Below are 27,360 nucleotides of genomic sequence, written 5' to 3'. Positions count from 1 at the left end.
CATTTTTTTGTCACCTGAACCCTGCAGCACACGCTGCATCCACAGACCACAGGCATTTCACACTTACAAGTTCACGTCTGCTGCCTGAAATCTGCCTGCAGTGTGGAGGGAGGATCCCTGCACTTCAATGCCAGTATTCCTGGTTGGACTGGGGAAGGGAGAAGCGAGCCAGATTCTGTATGTCACACACAGATCCCAGTGTCCCCCAGCACATACCTGAGTGATATTGGACAGCCCTATCAGGTAGGAAACAATGCACACGACAGCGATGAAGATTTCTCTCCGGTTGCGCAGTAACTTGGGAAATTCATCCACCAAAGCTGTTATGAATCCTTCCACAGTGCAGAACTGCAGGGTAAGGTGGACAGAAATACAATGCAGTGCACTGCAGGATTACATTTAGGGGAGGAGTTTTCAGTTGTACCCATCACTGGCCTAAGGCTGCACCCATTCAATGATAAATGAAAATTCACTTGACTTCGGAGGAAGCTCTGCTCCCAAAAATCCTTGTTTCTGCCTAAAAATATCTGTGCCAAAAGATTTCCAGCTTGGAAAACACTCAGAATTCCAAACTATGAACTATGGCATTTGCTCTGTGAGCAGAAAGTGCTCTTTCTTCTCATCAAGATGCTACACCTACAGTTGAGGGATTTGACTCCTTGGTCCTACAAAAATCACTTCTTTGATATGTGATTTACTCACATATATGAAAGACAACAGACAGAGAAAGTCTAATCAGATTGGTGCATCATGGTGAAGGTTAGAGGCACGAGATTGATTCTCATATGTAATAAATCAAACATTATTTGTATCCCCAGAAAACATTTTTGCCAAGGATGTGCCCTCCAAACATAAAGCATGGCCACACTTCAGATAAATAAAGTGTATAAATGTATATATTCAGATATGTATATATTAAGACAAATTTATCATTATGGCTGAAATTGTGAAAACCAGAATGTATGTAAAGTTTTATTAATTTTCAGCAGTGCAATCAGAATTCCACCAGTAGTTACAGCTCCTGTAAATTACAGTGTATGAAACGTTTCACTGACAGACAGAAAATGCAGAAAGCATGACAGCCTGTAGATATATATTCTTTTTAATAATATTAGACTATCTTCCCCGGCTCTTAGTTGCCTAGAGACAAGTTCTTTCAAGAATATTTTTGACCTAATTAATTTCTCAGCAGTTTCCCCCCAGATTGAGCAATAGGTTTTAATGTCAAGCCTGAAGCTCACTGAAAGACAAAGAAACAGAAAATATAAATGTTCAACTTTCTTTCATCTCGCAGGATAAAATGCCCTCTTGGTCTTTTTGTGTTTTGGTTCACAGTCTGAAGTCAGCTTGGATTTACAGAAAATGATGGATTTTCTCTACTGAAAGACTCTGACAGTGTTAAGCCAGTAAATCCCAAACTCCTTTATGTGCTGTGGAGGCTGTGCTAAGGACTGTGAGGTGCTGCTTTGCCAACTGCAGCTGATGGCCAGAAGATTAAAACATCTGCAAGGATTGGTCACACAAAGATGACCAAACAGTTCAGAAGGCAGGAGGCACTTCCCCAAGTCCTCAAAGTGTGCTTTGCAAAATAAGGCAGGGTGCTCTCCTTGGTGCTGACAGGATGGTTGTTACCTATATTAAAATTAGTACTGATTATCAAATGCTTTTGTTGAACCTTGGTTAGTCCTTTCTAAAGGGTTTTATCTCGTGCTGTGGGGTTGTTTGTTTGTCTTTTTTTTCATGTCACAATAAACATTTTCAATGATTCCATGACTTAATGATTTAATTGTTTAATCCAGACATTCTGGAGAATATATTATTTGGATTTGCAAAACCCCCAGGCTGTGCCTTCCCACACATTTCCAGCTGTCAGATACCTTGTACAACCTTGCTAAATCCTGAACCAATAAATCCTTACCATTGGGAAGTGATTCAGAACACACCAAGATATGGAATGTCCTCAGTAACAACCCCACTGCCCAGTGAATTTGCTCCAGACATTCATATGCTTAAAATGAAATGTGTGCTGCATCTTTTTGCTCCAGTAAGTTCTTTCAGCAATATTTGTGGCATCTAAATCTTGTAAAATACGTCCCAGTGCCTCCTACACAGCTGAACATTGCAAAGGTATATTTAATATTGTGATTTAACAGTGAATATTTCAAAGAAAAGTTCCTTTTGCCTGCACAACAAATTTTCTGCCCATTTTACATATGTTTCTGACAGTTTGTAAAAACAAAAAAGTGTCTTAACATCATTTTTTTACTATCCCAGGGTGCTGGAACCTTGAGTTTTTCCTCAGTTTTTTCTTTGTATGATCATTTCAGAAACCTTTCTGCACGACTACCATCGCAGAGTGCACAGGGACAGGGCAACCTTGTACAACACAGCTGCAGAAAATGTGTCTTGTTTGTTCATTTTCACCCCAGTTTTACCTGACTGTCAATTCCGAGCATGAGCAACATGGAGAAGAACAGTATTGCCCACAAAGGAGAAATTGGTAACTGTGTCACTGCTTCTGGATAAGCCAGAAATGCCAGTCCAGGGCCTGGGAGGAGAAACAGGAGAGAAGACATCAGTGTGATGGGTTGGTGCTGGGATTCTCTGCTCCTGTGGGTGACAAGTTTAAGGTTTATTGGAATGGCCCAGCCATGGATGCAGCACCTGACAGGGATTTCAGCCCATCAGTCTTCACTGCCTGAGAGGGTGGTGCTTGTACCTTGCTTTTAAAATGAACCAACCAAAATAAACAATCAAAAAAAAAAAAAAGCATCCCCAAAACCCCCCCAAACCAACCAACCAGAATACTGGATGCAGTTCAGAAGCTGCTCCTGACTGACACCTTTGTATAGCAAAGGCAGGGAATGCTATCCTTGGCTGGGGTTACGTCTTCCAGCTCTCTCTCCCCTCAAGCAGTTATTGATAGCTGTGATCTTCTGCTTTGCACCAAGTGGTTCAGAAGAGAAGCAAAGACATCTCAGAAAATGAAGACACTTTCCAGACACTTTCCTGCTATTCCATTCCGTTATTTATCTCAAAATACACATTTTAATAAACTATATAGCTGTGAACGGGCAAATTTTTCACTTGTGTTCCTGCTAACTGCTGAGGGGGGCATAGTGTTGGAAGGAGGATATAAATTATTATTTAGAAAGGAGCTCTTTCGGTTCTCATAGCATAGCTGGAAAACAGCTGATGTCAGGTTAAGAGGGAAATCTGTAGCAAACTAAATAATCACAGAAATAAAGCTCACGTGTCTCATCTGAGGTGGGTCTCTGATTTTTCAGTTCTCATTAAAAGTCTGAATGTGGTAAGTGCTTGGAGCAAGGACTGGCATTAGCACTAGAATTGTCAAACTCAGTGCAATGAGGATTTTGAAGCAATTATTTGCTAGCAAGAGCAGATACGATTGGAAAGCCTTCCAAATGGCACTGCTAACAGCAAAATAAACTTCAAATAAATATGTTAATTTTGCTCTCTTACACTTTCCACAGAAATGCAGCCGCAGCTTTTAATAATATCATTTGTTTTAAAAAGTTGTATAAAAGATGGCAAAACAACCTGTCTTGTAGGGTCTAAAATGAAGCACCAGTTTCTGAGTTTGCCAGGAGAAATATAAGCCTTAATTAAAGAGTCAGATTTTCAAATATCCTTTGCAATTAGTGCAATTAGGAGGTCACGGGTATCTTTCAGAAGTCTGTTATCTTAAGCACCTTCAAATGCACTTAGGAGCTTAATAGGATGTAAAAATGTTGTTCTGTTTGCAGGTGTGGCCTTTCTACAGTTATATCTGTATCAAATACATAAATCCAAAAAGCTTATTTCACACACCACTGACTTTCCAGAGCATTTTTTTGATAACAGCTTACGCCATCATCATTTTGCACCTAATTTCTTTGGATGTGCAGCTTATTGAAGACTATTTTTAGGGCTTAAATTCTCTGCTTTCCTAACTAAGGGAACATTTCACCAATAGGATATATTTGCTAGGATAGTTAGACATATTTTGTCCACCAGTGACTTCCAAACAAGCTTTCAGTTATCAGATCCCTCCCTGTGGCCAGAACTGCTAAGTGGGTATCTGGTGCACCAGCTGGGTTAGGGCAACCATCTGCTCTGCTGCTTTAAGCTTTTTCATCTGGAAGACAGTCAAGAAACTGCAAAGAATAGCATAATCCTTCCATGGACATCTCACTGCCCTAAATAAAATGACTTTCAGAATAAAGGGTTCCAGAAAAAAAGCTGCAGGTCTGAACTGTAGGTGAGAACTGCATCTGCCTCAAAGGGCTCAGCCTTTGGAAAAGGAATTTAAAACCTAACTGAATCTGAAAATATTGGCTCAAAAAAACCACCCCGTAACGACCACCATTCCTCCTTTCAGTTTGCTTTTAAGAATTCCAGTAGCAGGAGGCTCATAATTTGATGTCACAGCCAAGCACTGAAGCAGCAAACTGTGCTGCCACCTCCTGTAAACACATTCCCTGTAATCCCAGTGTTCAGCAGCATTCCTTGTGTCAGCCCAGGCTCATCACTCCACTCCAGGGCCTGAGAGCACCAGGCAGCTGGACACGAAATGACCTTGCTGGTGCTGCCCAGAGAGGTTTGGAACGATGCTCTGCCTTTTGCAGTCAGACTGAAGGGACAGGGAACTTCGAGGGAGGGATTTTGAGCAGTTACAACGTGGATACAACGTGCAAACGAGAAATAACTGATGCCACTGCACCACTCAGGGGAAAATATATTGGATACCTGATGCTGCAACATCTGCAATAGGCCTCTTTGTGACATTTGCCATGAATCCAACGATGGAGAAGATGACAAAGCCAGCAAACATGCTTGTGCATGAGTTTATGCAGCACACAATGATGGAGTCCCTGAAATAAAGGTAAAGCACTTTAAACAGCGGGGAAAGAAAATTGTCTTCCCTTCTTCCTGGGAAAAGATTTCATGATTTAGGATTTCACAGTTTGGCTTCCATTTCATGCTGGGCAAATCATACGGTCTCTCCCATTAGTGTAAATGCAGTTATACATCTTATCCCTAGTCAGATATGACATTTAATATTCAAGACTAAGCTTTATTTCAATGATCTAGTACACAGAAAGACTGAATCCAGCTCCAGCTGAGACAGGCAAGTGCCACTGCAATATGTGCAGTCATCTGCTTACCTGTAAACATTATTGTGGAAAGGGTTGTAACTTCCAAGGGCAATCAGTGAACCAAGACCCAACCCGTAGGAGAAGAAAATCTGTGTGGCAGCATCCAGCCAAACCTGATTGCAGGAAATAATTTTTTTAAAAATCTGTTTCTGCACTTGAGGAGCAGGTCATATGTCTGAAAGGTGAACAGTTAGCAGTGAAACTTTTGTTCACGAGGGTTGAATATTTACCTCAGAGTCTGAAAGTTTACTGAAGTTGGGAGTTATATAGAATAAAATGCCTTCCTTTGCTCCAGGCAGTGTTACACCACGGAAGAACAAGATAAGCAGCATAACATAGGGATAAGTAGCAGAGAAATAAACAACCTGATGTGAAGAAACAAGACATGGTAAGTATGGAAGGAAGAATGATCTGTGCTTGTTAACACTTCAGAAAATACTGCTCCCTGAAAACCTGTGACAGCAACTGAGGCTGACTCTTAAAATTGAAGCATTTGTCAGTGGAAAAGCTTGATGTGGGAAGGGGAGTGTCTGCTCTAGAATTCCCTGAAGACCATGTCTAAAGGCAGGTGGCTCTTGCCTATTTTTCTGAAGGTGGAATATAGTAGATTAGGATATTTTCACATGAGGGGCTCACACTTTTTTTTTTTTGTATTTATATTTAACAAGGAGAAGTCCAAAAACAACAAAGATCATGGCATCAGCACCCTGCTCGTAAAACAACATCTGTCAGCTTATTTTTCCCACTCTCTCCTCATCTATGTTATGATACACAGCCTCCCACTCCCTTGCCTTTTCAAAAACCTAACCAAAAAAAGACACTACAAATTCAGACTCCAAAGGAACAAAATCAACCTTCTTATTTTTCATCTTTGTAAAAGAAGAAATAAAATGGCTTGGTCTGAGCTCAGCTAGGCCATGCTCAAATGCTGTTTGAAGTGGGTCACAGTTACAAACATCTTGTCAAAATTCAACAGCTCATTCTTTCAGTGTGAATAAAATCCTAGTCCTCTGCACCAGACCTGAGGTCTTCTATCCCAGCACTTCACTTGGGTTGGAATCCTCATGGCTGCAGTTTTTTATTTCCCCGAGATTTCTTCCTACCATTTTGCCCTTTCATTCCTGGAGAAAGGTCTGTCAATAATATGATTTCCTTTAATTCATTAGTAAATTCTGTTTTGCACTCAGCAACCAGCCAGACCCCCACAAGCACAGCATGAAGGCAACAACCTCCTACATCTCTCATTCAGTACCAGGAAAGGAGGGAGTAGCTCTTCCCAACACTTCCTCGTGTATCAAAGCCCAGCAGGAGCTGTGCAATAAATGCATGTTTCTTACTGAAGCCAAAATATTGAATCCTCACTCTATTGCTACACAAAGGAGCTGCAATATCCATCCCAGGAAACAGCAGTCACATTTTTTGCCAGTTTTTATACCTGGCAAAGCCAAGAAGTCTGTAAGTGAGCAGAGCATCTGACTGTGATCAACCCTAGTGCAGAGGAGCCACCTCTTTCAAAAACATGGGCTTTATCAGTTCAAGAAAATAGAAATTAAATCCTTCACAGCGAAATTGTCCCCAGCGCCTCTTACCTCAGGAATTTTAAGAATATTTGACTAAAAATGGGCATTTTTAATTGAAAGGTGTTTACATTACTTTTTAATCTTACCTTTCCAGTCCAGCCTACCCCCTTCCAGATACAAAAATACACCAGAATCCAGGCAATTGCCAGAGTAATTGCCAGTGGCCATCGGATTTGCCCTGGCTTTTCCAATCCATCAGTCATTTGGTGCATGTTGCGTCTAGAACAAGCCAAGAGAATGGTTTATTTGGCAACTGGTTCAGAAGATATTATATGGATGATAACAAGCCGATCCTTGCACATGCACAGCAATGAGACAGAGAAAAATGACCATCTTACTCCCAGAATTCCACCACGGCACTTGTCATGTTGGTGGTGTTTGCTAAGGTGTAATTGGAGAAGCAGTGGTCTGTGTTCCAGGGGTTCTCACAGTGTTTCCAAGGAAGAGTCTGTTTAAGAAGGAGAAAGAAAAACCTGAAGTCAGACACTTTTTAAGCAAAGCATTAACTCAGGTATCTCCCTCTTTACTGGAAATGACAGTTGAGTGGAGAACTGAGACCCCTCGAGCTCTGCAGAGCACTGAGCTCCCTGGGGTGCTGGGCCTGCCACAGAAGTTATTTAACTTCATATCAGTTGTGTGAATCAGACATGAAAATATTTCTTCCTTTCTTTAATGTATCAGCCCAAATGCTCTGGGGTCTGAGAACCTCTCAGCACGAGAGCATATTGAAACAGCATAAAGAACCTCCTGCAGGGTCTGTTAGCTCTTGTTGCACAAGAGGTGATAAAGGTGTGATGGTTGTTGATCAGAGATTTTTATTTTCCCCTCAGGTCAGGGGATAACCAGAAAAAGGTAAACTTTCTGTTTTCTACATGTATTTTCTATACATTTCCATTACAACTTTCAGAAGTTCTGTGGAGCAGAACCTCTTTCCACATCTTATCCATCAGAATGAACCTGTTTTGCATACAACTTAAATATTCTTCTGATGGTAGTTCTTGAAAAATCCTCCTACAGAAATGTTATATCAGGGCGTTGCATGTTTTATATACATATAAGAGGCTTTGAGGGAATCAGAAGTCAATATTCATTTAACATGGACCTGAACACCACTTCCAGACTATGACTGTCCTTTCATGTCAATAACAATTCTGAGGATAACAAAGAAGAAATGGTGCTGTCACCCCCAGACAGTAATTAATGCAAAATTTGGTCAAGGGATAATTTTTTAAGGCCAAGAACAAGCAAGCATGAACAACATTTATAGCAGAGACAATTGAACAAAGATGCATTAATTATTGAGACTTATATAAGAGTACTTCCTCAGATGGCCAAACCCCACAAATCAGACAAGACTTACTCAGCTGATGAATCACCCTTGAAGGGGGGGGGAAAAAAAGCAGCTAAAAATAAAGCAAACAGGAAAGAAAACAAAGCAAAAATAACAACAGTGAATGGGAGTTCAGAGCTAATCAAATCACAGACCTTCCATTCCATGGGGATTTCTTTAATAAACCCCTCTGTTATTAAACCACATTGCAGTGATACTATTTCCCAAAGAAATAATGTTTGTGTGGCTGCTACTGAAGGAAAAATAAAACATTAATTATACACTAGAATTTTTCGAGGGGGAATAACTGGCCTATGGGCACAAAGGGGCCTTGGGGCTCTTGGTGGCATTGCCAGGGCAAGGAGTCTGAAATCTGAGCATGGCAGGGAAGGAGAGGAGCAAGCAGGGATGTTGTGATTAAATGGCAGAGGCAGGTGAAAATAAAATTAAGGCTGTGGCTCTGAAGATTAAGATGAGGAAATTTAAACAAATTGTCAAGAAAATGCAAGAAAAGAGCTCCAAATTAACCTATTATTAATATTTCTCTGCTGACATTCTTGAAATAGAAAGTTTTCCTCACAGTTTTCTGTTCTAAATTTCTTTGTGGAGGAAAAAAATTTAAAAAGGGATATTTTTAAAACAGTTTTTCTTAGAGTAAGAAATAACTTATCCTGCAGACTTCTATGCATGTTGTGCTAACCTCACACATTTATATTGAGTCAGATTACTCAGTTATCTCTATATCACTTTGCTTTACATTCAACAAAAAATTCCAACCCCCTTCTGACACACACACTTACAGTGGTAAAGGAATTATATAGGTAGTATAGGGCCCATGAAATAATCACAATGTAGTAAATATTTAGCCAAAAGGAAAGGACTGCAGCAGCCAGGCCCACACCTGTAAAGAAAACAAAGAGAAAAAGAAAATAAGAAACTTTCAGTAATGTCTGTACAAGCATCAGCTGAAGAGCTGCAGTTCAGGACAAATACAACGTATGGGGCAGACACCATTTACCAGTTAAAATTTCACAAGTGTCATTCCAAGAAGGTCATTTCTTTGGGTGATGGTTCAGTCACCCATAAATTTCATGCCAGTGTCCAGTTCTCTGGGTGGTGCAGTCACACACCTGCTGTTGCTGAGATTTTACTGGTGATTTTTACTGCCAGGAAAAAGAGCCAAATCATCTCATTCCCTGAAACATCAGCCCCAGAGGAACTTGTGGGAGATGCACACAAATTGAGAATGTGTCACAAGACCAGCTGGCCATTCAGGACACGGGTCAAAGGACTTGATGCTGTTGTGCCATCTCAGATTTAAGAAATGGCAGAGTTCCACACTGAAGGGTGCTTTGTTTTCTGCTCCACACGGAGACTTCAGGGGGACTTTAAAATATTCAAGCTGGTGACAGTTGCCCCAGACATCAAGGAGGAGGAAGTGCTCCCAGTAATCAGTGTAATGCAAAGCAAGGTCTGTACTAACCCCCACCAACAGCAGCAACTCAAGCAAAAAACACTTCTCTGTGAGAAACAATTTAACCTCTCTGGGTTTTCCCAAGACTAAATTTCCCAGAACAAAATTCAATCTAAACAAACTTTCAGCTCACCCTGTGCTAATTGTCAGCCCTACTGTGTGAAGTAATTTATAACTCAGTGTGCAACTGGCTCCTCTGCTGGTCCAGAAATCAGCTTAGGAGTTCTGAAGTGCCAAAGGATTTGGGATCTGAAGGGTGAAAAGCACAGTTTGGGAGGTTTGTGGGTCCATGTAGAATCTACATCATAACTCTGAGGTTCTAGCAATCAAACCTGAAACCAGCTAAAAGTCCAAGTATGGAGTGAGCTTGTCTTAAGAAATTCAGCATGAAATTGCCATCTCTAAAGTGCCTGGCTTTTGAATTTCAATAAAAACCAACAGGGAATACAAAGCTGTGAGACCTCAGACAAATATACCAAAGTTTACCAAAGGAACAGTTCCACATCTGCTCAGACAATGGATTTAATACGCGGTTTTTAACACTCTTTATTATGTTCCTGTAAAAAGATCTCCAAAGTTTTTGAAGTTCCAAAGTAAGTTTTTTGAGGTTCTAATGCCTAACTCCTGCTATTTTGAATGGGGAATGAATAACACCCTGTTTCATGTTTCAAAATTGTCAGAAAATTAGTGTTTTCTGTGGAAAATTATGGTTTAATAAAAATATGGAGGCATCAAGGAACATCCTTGCCCCACCACTCTGTGCACCTTCTGCAACTTGGAAACAAATGAAAGGCAATTCAAATTCATACTTTACCTTTGAACATTGGAGCCAATTTCCACACTCCAAGGCCTCCTATAGATGTGTATTGACCCAGAGAACACTCCAAAAGAAACAGTGGCACTCCAGCAAAAATTAAAGTAAGAAAATAGGGAATCAGGAATGCACCTAAAAATAAATAAGCAGTCTGTTACTGTTGGGAAAAACACAACTGAGTTTCCACTGTTTCCATCCCTGTTACATATGAAAAGAAACCCACTTTTTTTTTCTCTTCAGTGCAGCTTTCTAAAAAAGTTAGTGGAAAGCACATGTACACTTCTAACTTTTTAACTCCAAGAGTTAAAAATAAGAGGAAAACCACATCTCTTCATCGTTTAAATGCTTTCTGTTTAAGTAAAAAGCTAAAATCCAAAAGGTTGTGTACTTTGTTTCCTTCATCTATCACAGATAACATAAAGCCTTTAACTGGCACTGGCTGCTTTCCAGCTGGAGTCAGCCTTTTATGGGGAGCTCAGAGTCATTATTACGAGCTGTATTCAAGCCTCTCAAAAACTCAGTCCAAAAGAGAGGGATCTGAAGGGTTGGTTGGAGGGTAATGTGCTTTAGTTCTGCTCTGACACTTTATGCTCTTTTAAGTGCAACTGCCAGCTAGAAGTTAGCAAAAACTTCAGGGCAGACCTCAAAGCAGAGCACCACACTCCAAAACAGCTCCAGCCCTCTTGGACAAGTGTAAAGCAAACAAAAACCCCAAATCCCAAACCAAAACCACCTATACAGATGAAAAAGCTATTCAAATCAAGCCCTGGTTTGCTGATAATTTTATGGTGAGTCCTAATGCAGAAATATCTGGAGGAGACTGAGGGGAGACCTCACTGCAGGTCCAGCTTCCTCAGGAGGGGCAGAGGAGGGGCAGGGACTGAGCTCTGCTCTGGGGGGACCAGGGACAGCAGCCAGGGAATGGCTGGAGCTGTGTCAGGGCAGGCTCAGGTTGGATCTCAGCAAAAGGTTCTTCCCCCAGAGGTTGGTTGGGCACTGCCCAGGCTCCCCAGGGCAGTGGGCACAGCCCCAAGGCTGCCAGAGCTCCAGGAGGGTTTGGCTGATCCTCTGGGGCACAGGGGGTGACTCTTGGGGAGGGTCCTGTGCAGGGCTAAGTGTTGGACTCGGTGATCCTTGTGGGTCCCTTCCAACTCAGCAGATCCTGTGATTCTGTGAAATATATCAGAGGCTGTAACAAGGAAAAAGCAAACATACCTCCACCGTTCTTGCCACAAAGGTATGGAAATCTCCACACATTCCCTAAGCCAATGGCATAACCTACACAGGACATAAGAAAGTCAAATTTTCCTTTCCAGGTGTCTCGGTCCGGAATATCCGTCTTCTTCTTCTGCACTTTTACTACCAAGGTCTTAGGCTTGTCATTGGTGATGGAAGCGTCGACTTCCGTGGAGATCTGTCCGTCCGCCACTTTGGTTCCGTTGGTGGCCATGTCTCTGGGCTTGGCGGGCGAGGCTCTGGCGGCGGCCGGGCGGGAGATTTCAGCACCAGTCCACGTGGACAGCAGCTTTGCGGCTCGTGGTGACCCACCCGGGCAGCGACGGCGTCAGCAGGAAAACCCCCACGGCCCCGACCCCTGGAGAACCGGGACAGAGTCCTCTACCGGCGTCCGGGCTGCTCTGCAAGACACGAGGTCACAGCGCTCAGCTTCGCTTCAGCGACTCCAACACACGGAGCCAAACGACAGCGCGCTCCCCCGAGAGCTTTGCAACCCCCGTGTCTCGTGGAAGGGCTTGGCTCTGCCCTTCGTGTACCGCAAAAATAAGTATTTAATTAGAAATCGTCAGCCACGGAATTTCTGTGGTTTAGACTAAGTGTTTTAAAAGGAGAGCGCTGGCCACGGGACTCTCGTATTTTAGTAAGGTTGGGAGCTCTCAAGGGAAAGTGCATAGTTTATTGTTTCTTGGGAAGGTTCTTTACAGGCAAGAATTTTGATAATAACAGAGGTGGCTGCTTGCACCTGTGAAGAGATTGATAAAAAGTGACAAAGAAGACAAAACAGAGACTGGGTTTAGGCCTCGAATCAGTTCCAGGAGGTAGGAAACTGCCCCAGAACCAAGGAGTCAAGAGAAGAACAGAGTAAGAAAGACATCGATGCCTGGCACCAGGGATCACTTTATGACCTTGAAAGCAATTTGATAGGTGCCTACAGTGGGTGGAAAATGGGCTGGAACAGGTGAGTTAATCCTTGAATCTGTAATTAGAGACTTGTATGAAGTTACAAAACCTGTGTGATTCCCTGTGCATCTTTTGGGATTTTTTCTGATGCACCCGGCGCTCAAATAAATGTGTCTTCTTTTTAGCTTTCTGTACTCAAAATGAGTCTAGAGAGTTTCTTCCCCAACTTTTTGGCATCAACTGGCATTCCAGACGGGATGAGCAGCTTCTGAACATCAAAGGATTTGCAGGGTGTGGATCTTTCCAAGCCAGCACCGAGTTAGGCAGGGTTTGTTCTTATTGTCTCCGTAGGATGCAGGGCAGAATCAACATAGTCCCCCTAAAATAATCTCCATGACCCAGTCATTACATTTTTCCCTATAGATCTCTTGTGATTCTACAGAGAAAAAAAATAGCATTTGCCTCCTATAATGGCGGCTTAATAGTGAATTTAAAAACTTCACTTGTCTAAACACTTTTCTCTAAAATGCTCCCAAAGGAATTAAACAATAAACCAGATCAAGCCACAGGACTTAATCCAGATAATGATGTCAAGTTTTATATGTGGCTATAATTAGCCCAAGTTACAGCCATAGTAAGATGACAGGCTGCAGTGATCACTCTCCAGTTTTGGTTTCTGACTGTGGTTGCCTTCTTGCAGCTTTTCAGAAAACACTGCCATGTAACTGCTATGTACATTTTCAAGATCTAAATAAAGGAAAAATCAAGGAAGTAAATATGCATTATGAAGAATGAGCTGGGATATTTCAGTCAACTCTGAAGCGTGTGTGGCTCCCACAAACCTCGGCAGCCCCGCCTTGAAAAAAACCAATGAGATAGTGCTTTTACATGTCTACTGTGAGCCCACCCACAATCAGTTTACTGTCTAGTTCCTCTCAATAACTCCTTTTTCCATAACCCAGTCCAGTCCTCAAACTACAGATGCCACACATGAAACCTTTGCCAGTGTGAAGCTGCACCTTGTGGCAATGTTGCCAATGTTGGTCATGAGGTCATGCAAAAATCAACAGTAATTTTAATTACAGATTTGTACCAAGGAAAACTGGGATTATTAGCCATTCACTTCTAATAGTAAGTTATGTTAAAAAAAAACATAAAAAAAACCATGTAAAGGCTGTGCTTTCCTTCAACTTCTCATTTCAGATCTTTGCATGATTAAAATGCTTATTATAAGGCCACATCCATCAATTAAAAAAAAAGGTTTCAGTTGAAAGCTGAAGAAGAATCAGCTGAGGGTTTGCTGGGATGAGGAGAGAACAAGGATCCTCTCTGTTCCACTTCAAGATGGGACACAAGTGGGGAAAATCCATATATTTGCTTTCACATCCTCACAAGTCCTTGTGTGTGCAGAGATCTCCCCTTCGTAAAACAGTGGGACCAGTTTTCTGTATTTTGATGCAGCCCTGTCCAAATTTGTGTACCAATAACCACCATTTCTGGCCGTGGCCAGCAACCTGAGCACTTCAGGCAGTGCAATTCCCGAGCCAGGAGGAAACATGGATCATTGTGTGGGCAAAATACAGCTCCAGTTCTTCGAGGTGTGGATTGAGAGCGCCTTGGAACTTGGACCTCCCCATCTGCATGGCCATCCTGGCTGGAGCAGCCAGCTCCAGGGGTGCACCAACAGATGTGCAGTTTGCCAGCACCATCTACTGATGAACATCCAGAACTGAAAGTGGCTCTTTTCAGCCAATGCAGCCTCCATGAAGCAAAAGACAGCCAGAGTGTCCCAGTGCTTTTACCAGCAGTCCTGTACTAGATTGGACTTGTTATTGTGATTGACATTTGGGCTGTGCTTTGTCATCAGCAGAGCTTCCAAGTACTGCAAGAGGCTGAGTCTGTTGAGGATGAGTTGAAAAAACCCACCAAAATGACATAAATTCCCCCTCAAATAAACCAACACTACATGGAGATATATATATGTATATATATATGTATATCCCTTGTTTGGCTCATAATGAGGGAGAAATTCATCCTCACAGCTGGCACTGCAGGCAAGGATCTGTGCTGGATCTGAGAGCTGAACAACCAAGCCAAGAGGAACATGGGTTGAATAATAAGGATTCAGCCCCTCATATCTACAAACAAGCCTGACCTTGCTGATCCAGCCCTCTCAGGCTCTGGAAAGTTCTGGGTGTGCACTAAAGCAGTGAGTAATTTAGTCCAGTGCAGGACTCCATGAGAAAGACAAACAAGTGGGTTAGCTAGAAAATCTTTGTGAATAGAGCAAAGAACCTGCTGGAGGGAGGAGCCCAGACCTATTTCAGGCTGAGACTTCACAAGACACCCCAGCACATCAGCGTCAAGGGTGAGGGGAGACTGGCAGGCAGCTGGGGCTTTTTATACGAAAAGACATTGAAAGCAGTAGTTCAGGCAATCTCACGTGGAGATGTGCTTAACTGTGTCACACTGCACAACCTTTGGCAAACACCCCGTTGCACACACCACAAGTATCCAAAATGTCAGCAGTGGCACGACCAGAGACTCAGCAGAAGCTCCTTTTGAGAGGATGGAGGTGGGGATTGACCAATTTTCACCTGTCCTGCCCTACCACTGCTGGTGCTGTTATTCCACCCAGAAACCACGCTGGAGGTTTTACTGGCACTGGGATCGGTGTGTGGTTGGTTGTGCATATATAGGGTAATGCAGCAAAACAGCATCAAACAATGAAAAAATACTTCAGTTCCCTAAGTCTGAAAGTAGACATTTTTCCACGTTATGAAAAATAATTTTCCCCAAGCCTAATAAATAATAATAATAAATTACAACAGTAGAAGTAGAGTCTAACCTCCAATCCACACTCTTGATACACAGCAGTACTTTAAACACTACGACTTAGGTACAACAATCCAGAAGAACTGGCAGTGCAGCAGTGAAGATACTTGGTACACGCTCTCTAATCAGATTAGGCAACATCCCACAGCACTGGGATTTAAATTTAAAATTGCTCTGACATGGAATGGGACAGAAAGACACTTACGTAAGCTCTGTGGGCAAAGCCTGGGCAAAATGAAATACAAATTGCAGTTGTCAGCCAGCAGAGCAGGTGCGACACTCGCTGAGCAGCATTGGCTTTGTGGGAAGGAGATGGAGAGATCTATTAAATAAGTCGGTCTTTGCTCCCCCAGTTCCTTCACGCCACCACTGAGAGTGTTAGGAAGGGCACAGCAGTTTCCCACCACATTCCTCAATGCACAATGGAGCTTCCTTGACTTCAGTCACTAGGGCTGCTCAGCCAAGAGCAGAAAGCCCTCTAAATCAGGGGTTTGGATACCGTGTGGTTGTCCCGCAGCACCACCACATTAGAGAAGAATGGCTGGAGAGAGCCAAGCACACATAGCAGCCAAGGTAATCAGCACTACCAGGGAGACTGGAACAAAGAGATTGCCACTTCAGAAAAGCATTTTTCTCTCTCCTGGGCTGCATAAAAGTGGATTTGAAGAGTTTAGAACTGGCTGCATGATATGAAAGTGAACGGCAACATTACTATCATCTTTCACAAATTTTCTTGCTTGTGGCAGCATGCAATAGATAAATCTCTATTTGTGCACTCCCAGCTTTACAAACACTTCTTTTCATGACCAGATCAGTAACTGGGACAGTAGAAGGAAATGCATCAGCTGAACTCTTCAGACTGGGGTGCCTGAAGTAGGATGTGGAAAGTGGTTTTTAACAGATTCATAAAAAAGTTAGTGTTCAGAAAAGTAGAACACTTCATGTGGTTAGGGAATTTGTGGATGACCAAAACTTCTGAAGAGCAGGGACCTGATACCCACTTCTGAAAATCCCAGATATTTGCTTCAAAGACACCTTTAAGACATCACCTAAAAAAATTCCTAACTGTACACATTTATGGAACAACACACACTTTGCTGGGAACTGCAGGATTAAACCTGGGAAAACGTACTCTTTTCTGGCACAGCTTTTTAATCCAGCTGTTCTGATAGGAAAGGTGTCAGAACCTAAACAACAGATCCCTGACACACCTTGGCCCCAAAGCCTGCAAAAGGGAACATAACAGGGCAGATCAGGGGTAGGCTTGAAGGAGAGTCCAATATTACAGGCAAAAATGCTGCTGATTGGTGGCCAAGCTAATATTCATCAGTAGAAGGCATGTTTTGGGCAGCAGAGAAAGCCCACATCAATTATTTCTCTACTAGCCAAAATGCAACAGTTCCAAGGCATCTTTGCCCTTCCCCACACAGGACACACTAAAAATAGGAAAAGCTCAAATTTGAGGTAGGTGTCACATGCCAGCAAGGAAGCATTGGACCAAGCTGGACAAATTTTGCCATTCCAATAAGAATTATAGCCTGTTCTACTGGATGATTATGTTTAAGATTTATTCATTGTTTCATTTAGCAACATATAGACACGCCAAATCTCTTAACCAATTTCAACACTGGATCATAGTTCAAGCAGGATGGCAGAACCAAGTTCTGCCCAGTAAACATTTTTTGAAACAAATTTTGCATTGATGTGGAGAATATGCTCCCACCTGAGTCCAGACCCTCAGTGTAAAGCGGTGATCCAAAAATAACATAAGAAGGACAGAAAGGGAGTGTCTGGCTCAGTATGAAAGCCTGGCAGAGGGGAACCCATGCTCAGATTTCACATATTGCCAGCTTTTTGGATCTTTGTAACCAACCTTTCCCATTGAGAAGGTATTACATGAGATCACATCCTTCCCAGGATTATGGGGGTACTTCCTTTCTGCCCTGGTCTCCAAACCCTCCCCAAAGCAGTTCATCCAGGCAGCTGCCAAAACCAAACCGAGTCCTGAACTCGGAGGGAGGGGTAGGTTTTAAGGTCACGATAGAAAATGAGCTGAAACAAATCCAATTGCACCTTGGCAGCAGCTGGAGCCTCAGTTCTGCCGTGGCAGGGGCTGAGACATCTGCTGAGCTGCTGGTGCTACCGAGGGCCAGGTCACTGAGGAGCCAATTCCTAATGCAATTTCCCTGGTGGGGAGCCTGAGGCCAGAGGGGTGTGTGTAGGGAAGGGGGAAAGTTGCACGTTTTGAGCATCAACTTTTCCAAGGAGAAAGCCACTGGAGTGGGGAGACAGAGCTTTGTATCAGACAAAAGCCTGAAAAGTAACAGCAAAACAGGTCAATGTTTTGGGAGAGGTCTCTCTCCTTCCCCACATGGTTCTTGGCACAATGCAGGGAGGAATGCAGAAATGTGTTGGGAGATGCCAGAACTATTGCAGAATTATTTACATTGGAAAAGCCCTCTGAGACCATCATGCTCACTCATTAACCCAGCACTGCCAAGCCCACCACTAACCCATGTCTCCAGGTGCCACATCTACAAGTATTTGAAATCCCTCGGGGGCTGGTGACTCAGCCACTGCCCTGGGCAGCCTCTTCCAATGCTCGAGAACCCTTTCAGTTAAGAAATTTTTCCTGATTTCCCATCTAAACCTCTCCTGCTGCAATCTGAGGCCATCTCCCCTTCTCCTGTCCCTTGTTTCCTGGGGGCAGAACCTGACCCCCACCTGGCTCCACCCTCCTGTCAGGGAGTTGTAGAGAGTGAGAAGGTTCCCCCTGAGCCTCCCTGGTGTGAGAGGCCCAAAACTGAACCTGTGATTGGAGATAGCTCAGCAGTGCCAGCACAGGGGACAGTCACTGCCCTGGTCCTGTGGCCACATCAATGCTGATCCAACCCAGGTGCTCTTGGCATTTTCACCCACCTGGGCACATGTTGGCTCAAGTTCAGCTGCTGTTGACCAGCACTCCAGGTCCTTTCCCGCCAGACATCTTTCCTTCAGGCTCTAAGACATGACATGAAAACTCTTCTGCTTGCTCCCAGTTCTTAGCTACCCTTAAGCAAACAAATTTTTATCTCTAGCTGTACATCAGTCTGCATGTGAAGAAAAGAAACTAAATAGTTCCCTAAAAATAGTCTGTTTTGTCTCTCCTTAAAGTGTACCAGCATTTCTATAGCACTTATCCGTCTCTCATGGGATGCATAAATTGTCACAAGAATCCAGGGAAGTTTTTAGGATGGCCACAGCTTGAAGACAGTCACACAACCACCAAGAAGGAAAACCAGCTGCTTTGTAGTTTTCCCACCTTCACGTGCAAGAATAATTCATCACTTCAAAAATAAAGAAGAAAACCACAAGCCACACAACATCACCTGAACTGTTCTTATTTCTGTGTCAAACAGAGATTCCTGATTTGATACCTGTGCAATTTCAGGGCCAAACCACAAGCATTCACTCCCCAAGTCCAGCTTCAGTTCAGTAATGAGATTTACATCCATCTTCTGTAGAGCACAGAGCTCTCCTGGTGTGAAATTCATTCTTGATATGAGAGATATGAAGGTCTAACCTGCAGAAAGAGCTTGTCTCTCATACAGTGTTGGTATCAGGGTGCATTATGGTCAGATCCTCAAATAAATATTTATCTCTCAATCTTCAAAAACAACCTCTTTCATATTTCTTTTTAAAGAATTTACTAGCAAATGTATACCTGTGTAGTTATAAGGGATTCTGTATTTATTTTGAAAAATTCATAATAAAATAAAAAAATAAAAAAAATGAAAAAAAGGGAAACAAAAAAGAAATGCAAGATGCAGAATCATGAAAAGTGCTGATCACATAGCAAGGTTATTTTTGAAAGGCAATGAATTTTGTTCTTGCTAACATCAGAATAAGGATACAGTAAAACACACTTAAACCACAAAAGCAAAATTATCCTGACAATCTTGGGAGTCTTCTTGAAGCCCATTTCAAACACTGCAATATTTTCTTATGAGTATGGAATGATTTTCCCATCTGGACCCTGTAAAATATTTGTTCAAAATAGACAATAGATGATGGAGGAGAGAAAAAAGGAGAGAGATGCTTTTTCCACTCATCATGGACTTATATCAAGACTAAGGAAGTGACAGCCAGTCTGTTACAAGGTGTTTATACTGACTAACACCACTTCCCAATCAATCTCAGCAACTCTAGCAAGGCTGTGGGTAGTCATACACTATTTGAGTATATTCTTGCTCAGCTCACATTGGCACAATCTGCCCCTCCTACTCTACATTTACACATCACAAAATTTTGGGCCAAACTTTGAACAGATTTCTAGCAATTTACAACAGAACCAAATGGCTCTTACAGTGCGGGGTACCTACTTGCTTTGGTGATTCCTACCTTATGGAATGGTGTTTTCTTTGTTGTTTCCATTGCTGTATTTCTCTGCCAATTTCTATTATTAGCTTCTAGACTGAAAACTGCAATAAAACATCGTAATTACTATTTACTGCAAGGACACATTCACTTCTAGCTTCCTCATGGTTAATAAGATGTGCTTTGGAGAAGCAAAGACAGCATTCCCATATTTAGTTGTGCTCTTGGCTACTGGTTGTACTCCCATCCATCTGAAGTTTTATAGAGCAGGGTAATAATATAAGCTACTGCTGTATAAAAATGCTTTTTTCCCATTTTCCTTTGCACTATTTGGTTATCAAGCTTTAGTCCTAGTTGGTGTTAATAAGCATTTGTGTTGTGCAAACCCAAAGGCCTTCCCTGAGAGCCCACACTGGTTTTCAGTGTAGAAAATGCAACTGCCAGGGAACGTGGAGAGGCTCAAAAAAAGGTCATGGCTGCTGACAGTCAGCATTCAGGTTAATGCTACAGCAGGTTCCAGATGCCCAGGAAATACCAGCTGCCACACCAGGCCCATCTTGGCCACAGAAACAAGCCAAATACAAGTTTACAGTGGATTTGCTGTGCTGTGCTGACCCCACAGGAATCAACCCCAGTTCTGACTTACAGGTGCTGCCACTAGTGTGATTTGCTTCCCTTACACAGCCCTTCTACCATCCTCCCCTCTCCCCTCTGCCTAGGAGGACACAAGGGTGGCAAACAGCCTGCCCCTCCACTTATCCCTGCTGGCCCCTGTTTCGAACCTTTATTTGGTATTTGTGGAACAGTTGCCCCCATAGTTTCGGCCTTGGCCAGAGCAGATCCAAGGAGCTGCTGCAGGCAGGAGTTGGGCAGTTCTGACTTCCTGCCTTGAGGGCATTGAGCTTCTGCTGGCTCGGGGAGTTGCACAAAGACCAGTCCTTGGAGACACACCAATGCAGGAAGCCAGGACAGAAAAAGGGAGCAGCAAGTACTCAGAAAGGCAAAGTAATTTGCCCAAGCACTAGGCTGGTACAGAATTTAGAGCAGAGCTCCTTTGCGTGCCAGTGCAACCCTCTAACCTTTAATAATAATATTGCTACACTTTTCTCTTTTTGTACATGCCTCTTTTTATTTCCAGCATGTACAAATGACTAACTATGAAAGACTTTTTGCCTCGTGGAAGCAAATAAAGGCACATAAAGGCTCCAGCAAAGATCACGGTCTCTCTCTACACAAGAAAAAAAAAATAAATACTGTAAGAAACTGGAAGTACTGTTTGGTACTTAATTTTTACCAGTCTGCTAAGTTGCATGTCATTTTTCTTCCTGAAGAAGGGAATGCCCTGATATGCTACAGGCAGATCTGCTGTCAGCTTTCCTCTAGGGAAAAGGGAGGGAGAAGGTGGTCCTGCTGACCCGAAACTGGTCTGCCAGACCCCTTAGCCACAGCCAGGCCTGGGCAGTCAGCACACCAGGGTTACTGGTAGCGTTAGAAACTTATGAAAACTGGCACCCTGCCTAATTTATTGGGAGCTGCTATGTCCCTGAAGTAAAACATTTCCTTTGGTGAAAACACGATGTGAAAACATGATATCAAACACTCTGCCTTCCTCCTGCACGTGCTGCTCGAGTCTCCCGGGATGTGGGTTTGTTTGAGGTCTGTAAGCATCTCCCATCTGTTACTGTGGCATTTTCTATTCTTTAAGTGTTATTGTTTTGGGCAAGAGGAGGTAGAACCGTGTTGATCCAAGTGTCAGAATACATCAGAAGGAGCATCATTCCAGCCCGAACTTCCCATATTTAAAGCAGGCACTGACTATTGATCACCAAGCTGTGAATGATTTCTGCTTTGGATCACTCCCTACATTGCACCACTACATGGAACCCACTGTTGAAGGGGCAGCAGCAGCCAAGGCAACACTACCCATTTTGATCTGTGTGTCCTCACCAAGCTTGCAAAGCCAAAATTCAAAGAACCTGAACCAAACACCCAGAATTTCACTAGATACTCAGTGTTCCTCAGCCTGTAATGTCACATGTAATTCCCAGTACTCAGTCAGGCCAAATTTAGACCAGATACTGCCTTAACATTGATCTTTAATCTGAAAAGTCTGCTGTTAACTCTCACTGGTTGAAACAGTGCATCTTCACCATTGGGGACATGGGGGTTGGACAGAGAAATAACAGTGTTTGCAGTTCTTTTTTTTAGCCTTGAAAAAATGACAAAAGTTTCAATTTCATGTGCCACTATGAAGCCAAAAGGACTAGAAAAACAATTTCTGTAAAATGATGCTGAAAAAAAATTAAACCCACAAAGTTTCAAAAAACGTAAATAAGAACAACAGTGTTTGGGCCACAAAAATACAGCATTTTTGTGGGCCATCCAAAAATACAGCTAAATGTCTCCCTGTACTCCTCCTGCCATTCCCAGTGCTTCTGATTTTGAGGGTATTTGAGTTCCTCTTAAATCTATGCCCATAAAGTGCCACGGCCAAGTTATTTTTCACGGGGTGACGTCTTGGCATATCTGAGATCAGATTTTCTCTGTGTGACTGGGCAAGTCACTTTTTATGACATCCAGAGTCACAAAAACACTGTTGAAAGCTTAGAGACCCACCCAACAGCCAGGACACCCACAAAGCTCCGTGCATCAGATTCGGGGCTAGAAATACATTTTGACAAACAGAGAGCTAAACGGTTCCCCTTTTTTTCAAGGCTGGGTCATGTCACCTGCATGCAAATCAAGCTTCCTTCAATTCCTATCACTTTATTGCAATTCATTTTTCCCCCCCACAACTCCCACAAAAGCCCTTATCCAATTTTAGCCCAACACAGGCCTGCACTTCCCCAAGCCTGGTGGAGAGCAGTCAGCTATGGCAGATGCTCTGTTTCCTAGTTTACAAACCTTTGGACTGACAACAGCAGCTGCCAACATTGCTAATTCCAAGTGATTCTAATTTTGGTGCTGCCTCTACATTTTAGCTCGTGGCTTATTTTAAATAAGCCCTATTTTCTGAATAAGAAAAGACTTTACGTTTGTGATTCCTACATGCAGTTATCATACACTGCAAACCAAACAAAAAAAGGCTGCAGGCACATGCACATGTTAATGCAGTTAAGACTCTTGGTAGAAGAAACTGGAAGAATCAGACCATTTTGGAGGGGATGTAGAAGAGAGAAGAAAAGCCCTGAATCTGAGGTTACCCTTTTCAGTTATAGCTCCAAGCTAAAGCCACTTTTTCTATCTGTTCTATTTTCTTTGATCCTCAAACTTCAATCCAAACCTTCAAGTTTAAATGGGATTTCATTCTGAACTAAAAGCAGTTTAAATGGAAACAAGAAATTCTCCCCCCATCTTCTCCTGCCAAATTATGAATTTGAAGCTGCAATATCAAGGTGCCTGGCAAATCTATAAAACTTTCTGGCTTGAAGTGATAAGGACAAACAATCAGGGGACTCACTCTGAAGGTGGGAGATAAACGGAACAATTTGCTTTCGTTTCAGTAAAAAAAAAAAAAAAAAAAAAGGAAATGTAACAAAAATAAAAAAAAAGCTCAAGATAAATTTGAGCATTTTGCAAGAGGTCACAGCAGGAAGAGCAGTCATTGCCGGTTTTAAGTGATGGCTCAATTGCATTACAATACCAGCACGGCAAGGTTTCACGCCTGTCCCGAACGATTTCCAGCCTACATTAAAAGCCTGTCTCAAGACAAGCAGCGGGGTCAGAGTGTGTTCTAAAACACTGGCATCACTCTGAAAAGAACACAAGTGCGTTTAGGGTATTTTGGAGCCGTGGATCCCAGCCCCAGTTCCCGTAACAACTCAGCAGCACCTCAGATCAGCTTCCTGCAACTAATTGTCCTTTAAGAGGTGCAAACCTTCTCTTATGTTCTCCATGCACTCATGGTAGCAAGGATTCTATTTCTACCCATATTTGGACTTGCCACTGTAGCAGACCCGAGGTTCTGGGCGCAGCCTACACACATTTCCTGTGCATCTGCCTGGTGTGGCAGGCCCTGGGTGAGGGAACTCGGGATCCCTTGCTCTAGGGAGGTCATATCTGCATGGTCAGCACTTTATTTATAAGACTAAAAGTGTAGTTGGGTGCCTTTTACCTTCTGACTACAGTGATGATTTTAAATAGCTTGCAGCATTGGTTTATTTTTAATATATTGAAGTATCGTACAAATATTTCCAGTATGAAGGACATGCACTGTAAACCAATCTCTAAAATTTTGGTTTTAGCTTTCTACCTACTCAGAAGCTTCAAAGCTTTCTGCTTTGGTCAAAATTAACAGATTGAACAACCTCCTCAGGCACCCCCTGTATACCCACTAATAACTCCCCTTGTTTGGGACCATTCCATATTGTAGCTCTCACACAAAGTCTGTAATTTCAAATATAAGAGAAAATACCCACTTTACTTTCTGCAGGATAAACACAGGCTAACAATTTGCTGCCTCATGAAGGAACTGATTTGTGTGTTTGTTTTTTTTTATTTTCAGCAAATTTACCAGAAGATATCCACGTACCAACAGTGGCACTGCTTGTAACTGGAAGCCAGTTTGGAAGGACCATGAAGCCAGATAACACCAAATGATGGTTTCTGTCATGAATCAAAGCCTGCTGCTTTTGTCAAACAGAAAAATAAGACACCATCTGGTGAACATCAAGGCTTCAAAGGAGAACTCAAGACAATCTGGAACCAAATGCTGCAACCTGAAAACCACTGTCATTCTTCCCCTCAAATTCTAGTTCTTGACAGTCCTGGAAGACCTGTCAGGGATGCTGATGTCACACTGGCCCAGTACTTAACAGGGATAATTAGCTGATCAAGAGACCTGACAAACAAGCAGGAGAAGTAGAAAAGCTGCAAGTCTGAGATAAAATATATAATTTGGGAAGTTCTTGACAAGGGCCAGACAAATGTTTCGAGAGATAGCAGAGGTGCTTGAGAAACCTTGTCAGTGATACGTCAGGTCTTGTCAAAAAGAAAGTGTAAAACTTCACTTTCAACCCATTGACCATTTCCCTGCTAAGAAGGCAGTTGTTCATTCAAAGGCAGAAATTTAATTATTTACTTTAAAGAACCATAAGACAATATTCCTTGAGCTCAAGGGGCAGTTTTTTCAATATAAAGTCCAAGCTCAAGTCTTCCTCAAGGAGGCAAAGAGAGAGTTACCTTCTCCCCACACCATTTCTTTGAATAATAACCCCCCGAGGAAAAATATAATACTTGGGACACATGTTTTTTATTCCCCTGGAGAAGATTAGGTTAAGCTTGCCCATTTTCAAAGGTACACAGATCATCAGGAAGAAGTTTAAGAAGGAAAAATGTGTTTTTGCATTAAGTAAGAGTGCACACATCTCTTGCCTTGTTCTCAAAATGGATGAGCCTGCACCAACCTGAAGGAGGGACAGGTTTATTTTCATCTGCCTGACCTGATACAGCATATCAGGTCCTGTGGTCCAGATCCACACTTGGGGATTTGCACATTCATACTGATACAACTTTAATCTCATTTAGCTGTGTAGAAAAAAAACCCCAAACAACTAAAAAACAAAAACCCATAAAAACCACCCCAGTTATTTAATTATATCAGATAAAAAACTTATTTATGCAGCAAATAATTTGGCATGGCTTTTTTTTTTTTTCTTTTGGGAAACTGCTTTTTCTCCCCCTCAGACTTTTGCAGCCTTCCAATTGCAAGGTTTTGTGGCACCTGCCAGGGGTGAAGGAATCTAATTTGCTAATTCAATCATCATTTGCAAACTTATGACTGCAAGCACGTATAAAACCAACATTAAAATATCTGAAACCCCAGCTATGTTGACGAATACATTCTCAGAGCAAATAAAAGCACCTTTCAACTGAGGCATTTAAAGCCTGTTCACATTTCTGGTTCAAGAATTAACTCTTCCTGGACAACAGCTCTATTATTAATGAAATTAGCAGTAATGAAAACACAGCTCAAACCTCTTCCCCAAGCTGGACTGCTTCAAGAACTGCAGCTTGGAGCCCAGCTTTTGGTTTAAGGCAGCAATCAGTCAAGCCCCTCCTCACAAAAGGAAGAGTAATAAGCCATCTACTTCTCACCAGTGAAGTCTACTCCACATTTGCCCAAGAAACCTCTTTTTTTTAGTGTTTCTCTTTGAAATTACTCAAGCCCCCTGAAGTCCTGACACAGACAAGTCCTTTTATGGTCATATGCAGATGAGACATGTTCATATGGGAAATAAATATAAAACAAAAAACCCCAATCAGACTCAACAACAGCAAGTCTGTAGCACTCAATTCTCTGTTTTAACATTGCTTTGGATCAGATCCATAATTGATATTTAAGCCAAAATCAGCAAAAAATCAGTTTCCTTAAGTGCATCTGGAAATGTTTGATTATTTACTTTAAAGCACCATATGACAATATTCCTTGAGCTCAAGGGGTATTTTTTTCAGTATAAAGTCCAAGCTCAAGTCTTAGAAGGCAAAAACACCTTCCTCAAGGAGGCAAAGAGAGAGTTACCTTCCCCCCACACCATTTCTTTGAATAATAACCCCCCTGAGCAAAAATATAATACTTGGGAGGTATGTTTTTCTATTCCCCTGGAGAAGATTAGGTTAAGCTTGCCCAGTTTCAAAGGTACACAGATCATCTTAACCACCTGTAAAATAGGCCTGTCACCAAACTCTGCCCTCATGCAGCAGAGAGGGTCTTCACTGGAAAAAGCCAGGTGTGCACACACTCCAGAGCACATTTCTGGCATCCAAGTATTATAAATGACCCCTAATTTCAATGTGTCCAGATTAGATTATGGTGCCAGAATTTCTCAAGTGGAGATCTGAGAAAAGTGTCCTCAGGCAATCACAGATGCAATAATACTCTTCCTTAATTTATTTGAGAAAACAGCCTGAAAATTAGGGCAATTTTTTTTTTTTTGGCCAAACATGAAAATGTGTCTTCTCAGCTCCTTGTGGATAATAGATGAGGAATGTTATTCATCTGCAGGCTTCCAGTCTCCCAGTGTTACTTAGGCTGGATTAACATGTATTCCTCTGCTGCCCTGCCACAGTACATGTCCTACTCCACACTTTTCCCTTCAAAGGTTTCATTTAATCCTACCACAGGGGCTCCTCAGAATCGATGCATTTTACTTCAATTAGTATCTCAGTACTGCCCAGACAACCCTTCAAAGCAGGAGCAGATTTCTGGGTAAATACATGGAACAGATCTTAGAAAAAACATGTATTTTCACACTGGAACAAATCAGGGAAATATTGATTTTGCATGATGCCTGTGAGTTCCCTCACCAGCAACAACTCCCTCCTGCCAGAATGTTACATGTAGCAGCTTTCAAATGTCAAAAATCAATATAGGACCATTTGTCTCCACAAATGGAGACTCAGAAAGGCGAAATGGTCACAACCATCTAAGAGGAACTGATTAACCTGGAATTGGAGCCTAGTCCTCTTCGTGAAGGCCATATCTCACTCAATAGCACAAAGATTTCCACATCACCCATTGTCTTAGGGAATTAGAGGATCAGGTGGTAAACGTCAAAGTGCAACCTCTTCCCATACAGAGGTCAGCTTGGCAGTCTGGGATGGATCACCTTCAAGCTTTCAAAGGTCACTATGAACTGATAAAGAATAGCTTACATAATGCCTGTCCTCTTCCTCTC

At 42.4% G+C, this 27,360-nt stretch overlaps 1 protein-coding gene across 3 annotated transcripts in view; it reads right to left on the bottom strand.

Moving 5' to 3' along the window:
• SLC6A1 (solute carrier family 6 member 1) overlaps positions 1-27,360 on the bottom strand; it is a 59,995-nt gene that overhangs the window by 7,464 nt on the left and 25,171 nt on the right. For all 3 annotated transcript variants that reach the window (XM_032698958.1, XM_032698959.1, XM_032698960.1), the window contains 10 exons: positions 11,573-11,994; positions 10,358-10,489; positions 8,870-8,970; positions 7,078-7,187; positions 6,826-6,958; positions 5,390-5,524; positions 5,169-5,272; positions 4,750-4,874; positions 2,436-2,548; positions 217-348 (listed from right to left, as the gene is read on the bottom strand). In XM_032698958.1, the coding sequence (XP_032554849.1) occupies positions 217-348; positions 2,436-2,548; positions 4,750-4,874; positions 5,169-5,272; positions 5,390-5,524; positions 6,826-6,958; positions 7,078-7,187; positions 8,870-8,970; positions 10,358-10,489; positions 11,573-11,807 (1,320 nt within the window). In that variant the 5' untranslated portion in view covers positions 11,808-11,994. The remainder of the gene's footprint in view (positions 1-216; positions 349-2,435; positions 2,549-4,749; positions 4,875-5,168; positions 5,273-5,389; positions 5,525-6,825; positions 6,959-7,077; positions 7,188-8,869; positions 8,971-10,357; positions 10,490-11,572; positions 11,995-27,360) is intronic.

This window comes from Chiroxiphia lanceolata, chromosome 11 (assembly GCF_009829145.1).
Source record: "Chiroxiphia lanceolata isolate bChiLan1 chromosome 11, bChiLan1.pri, whole genome shotgun sequence".
NCBI lineage: Eukaryota > Metazoa > Chordata > Aves > Passeriformes > Pipridae > Chiroxiphia > Chiroxiphia lanceolata.
This window is presented reverse-complemented; position numbering and strand designations above follow the sequence as displayed.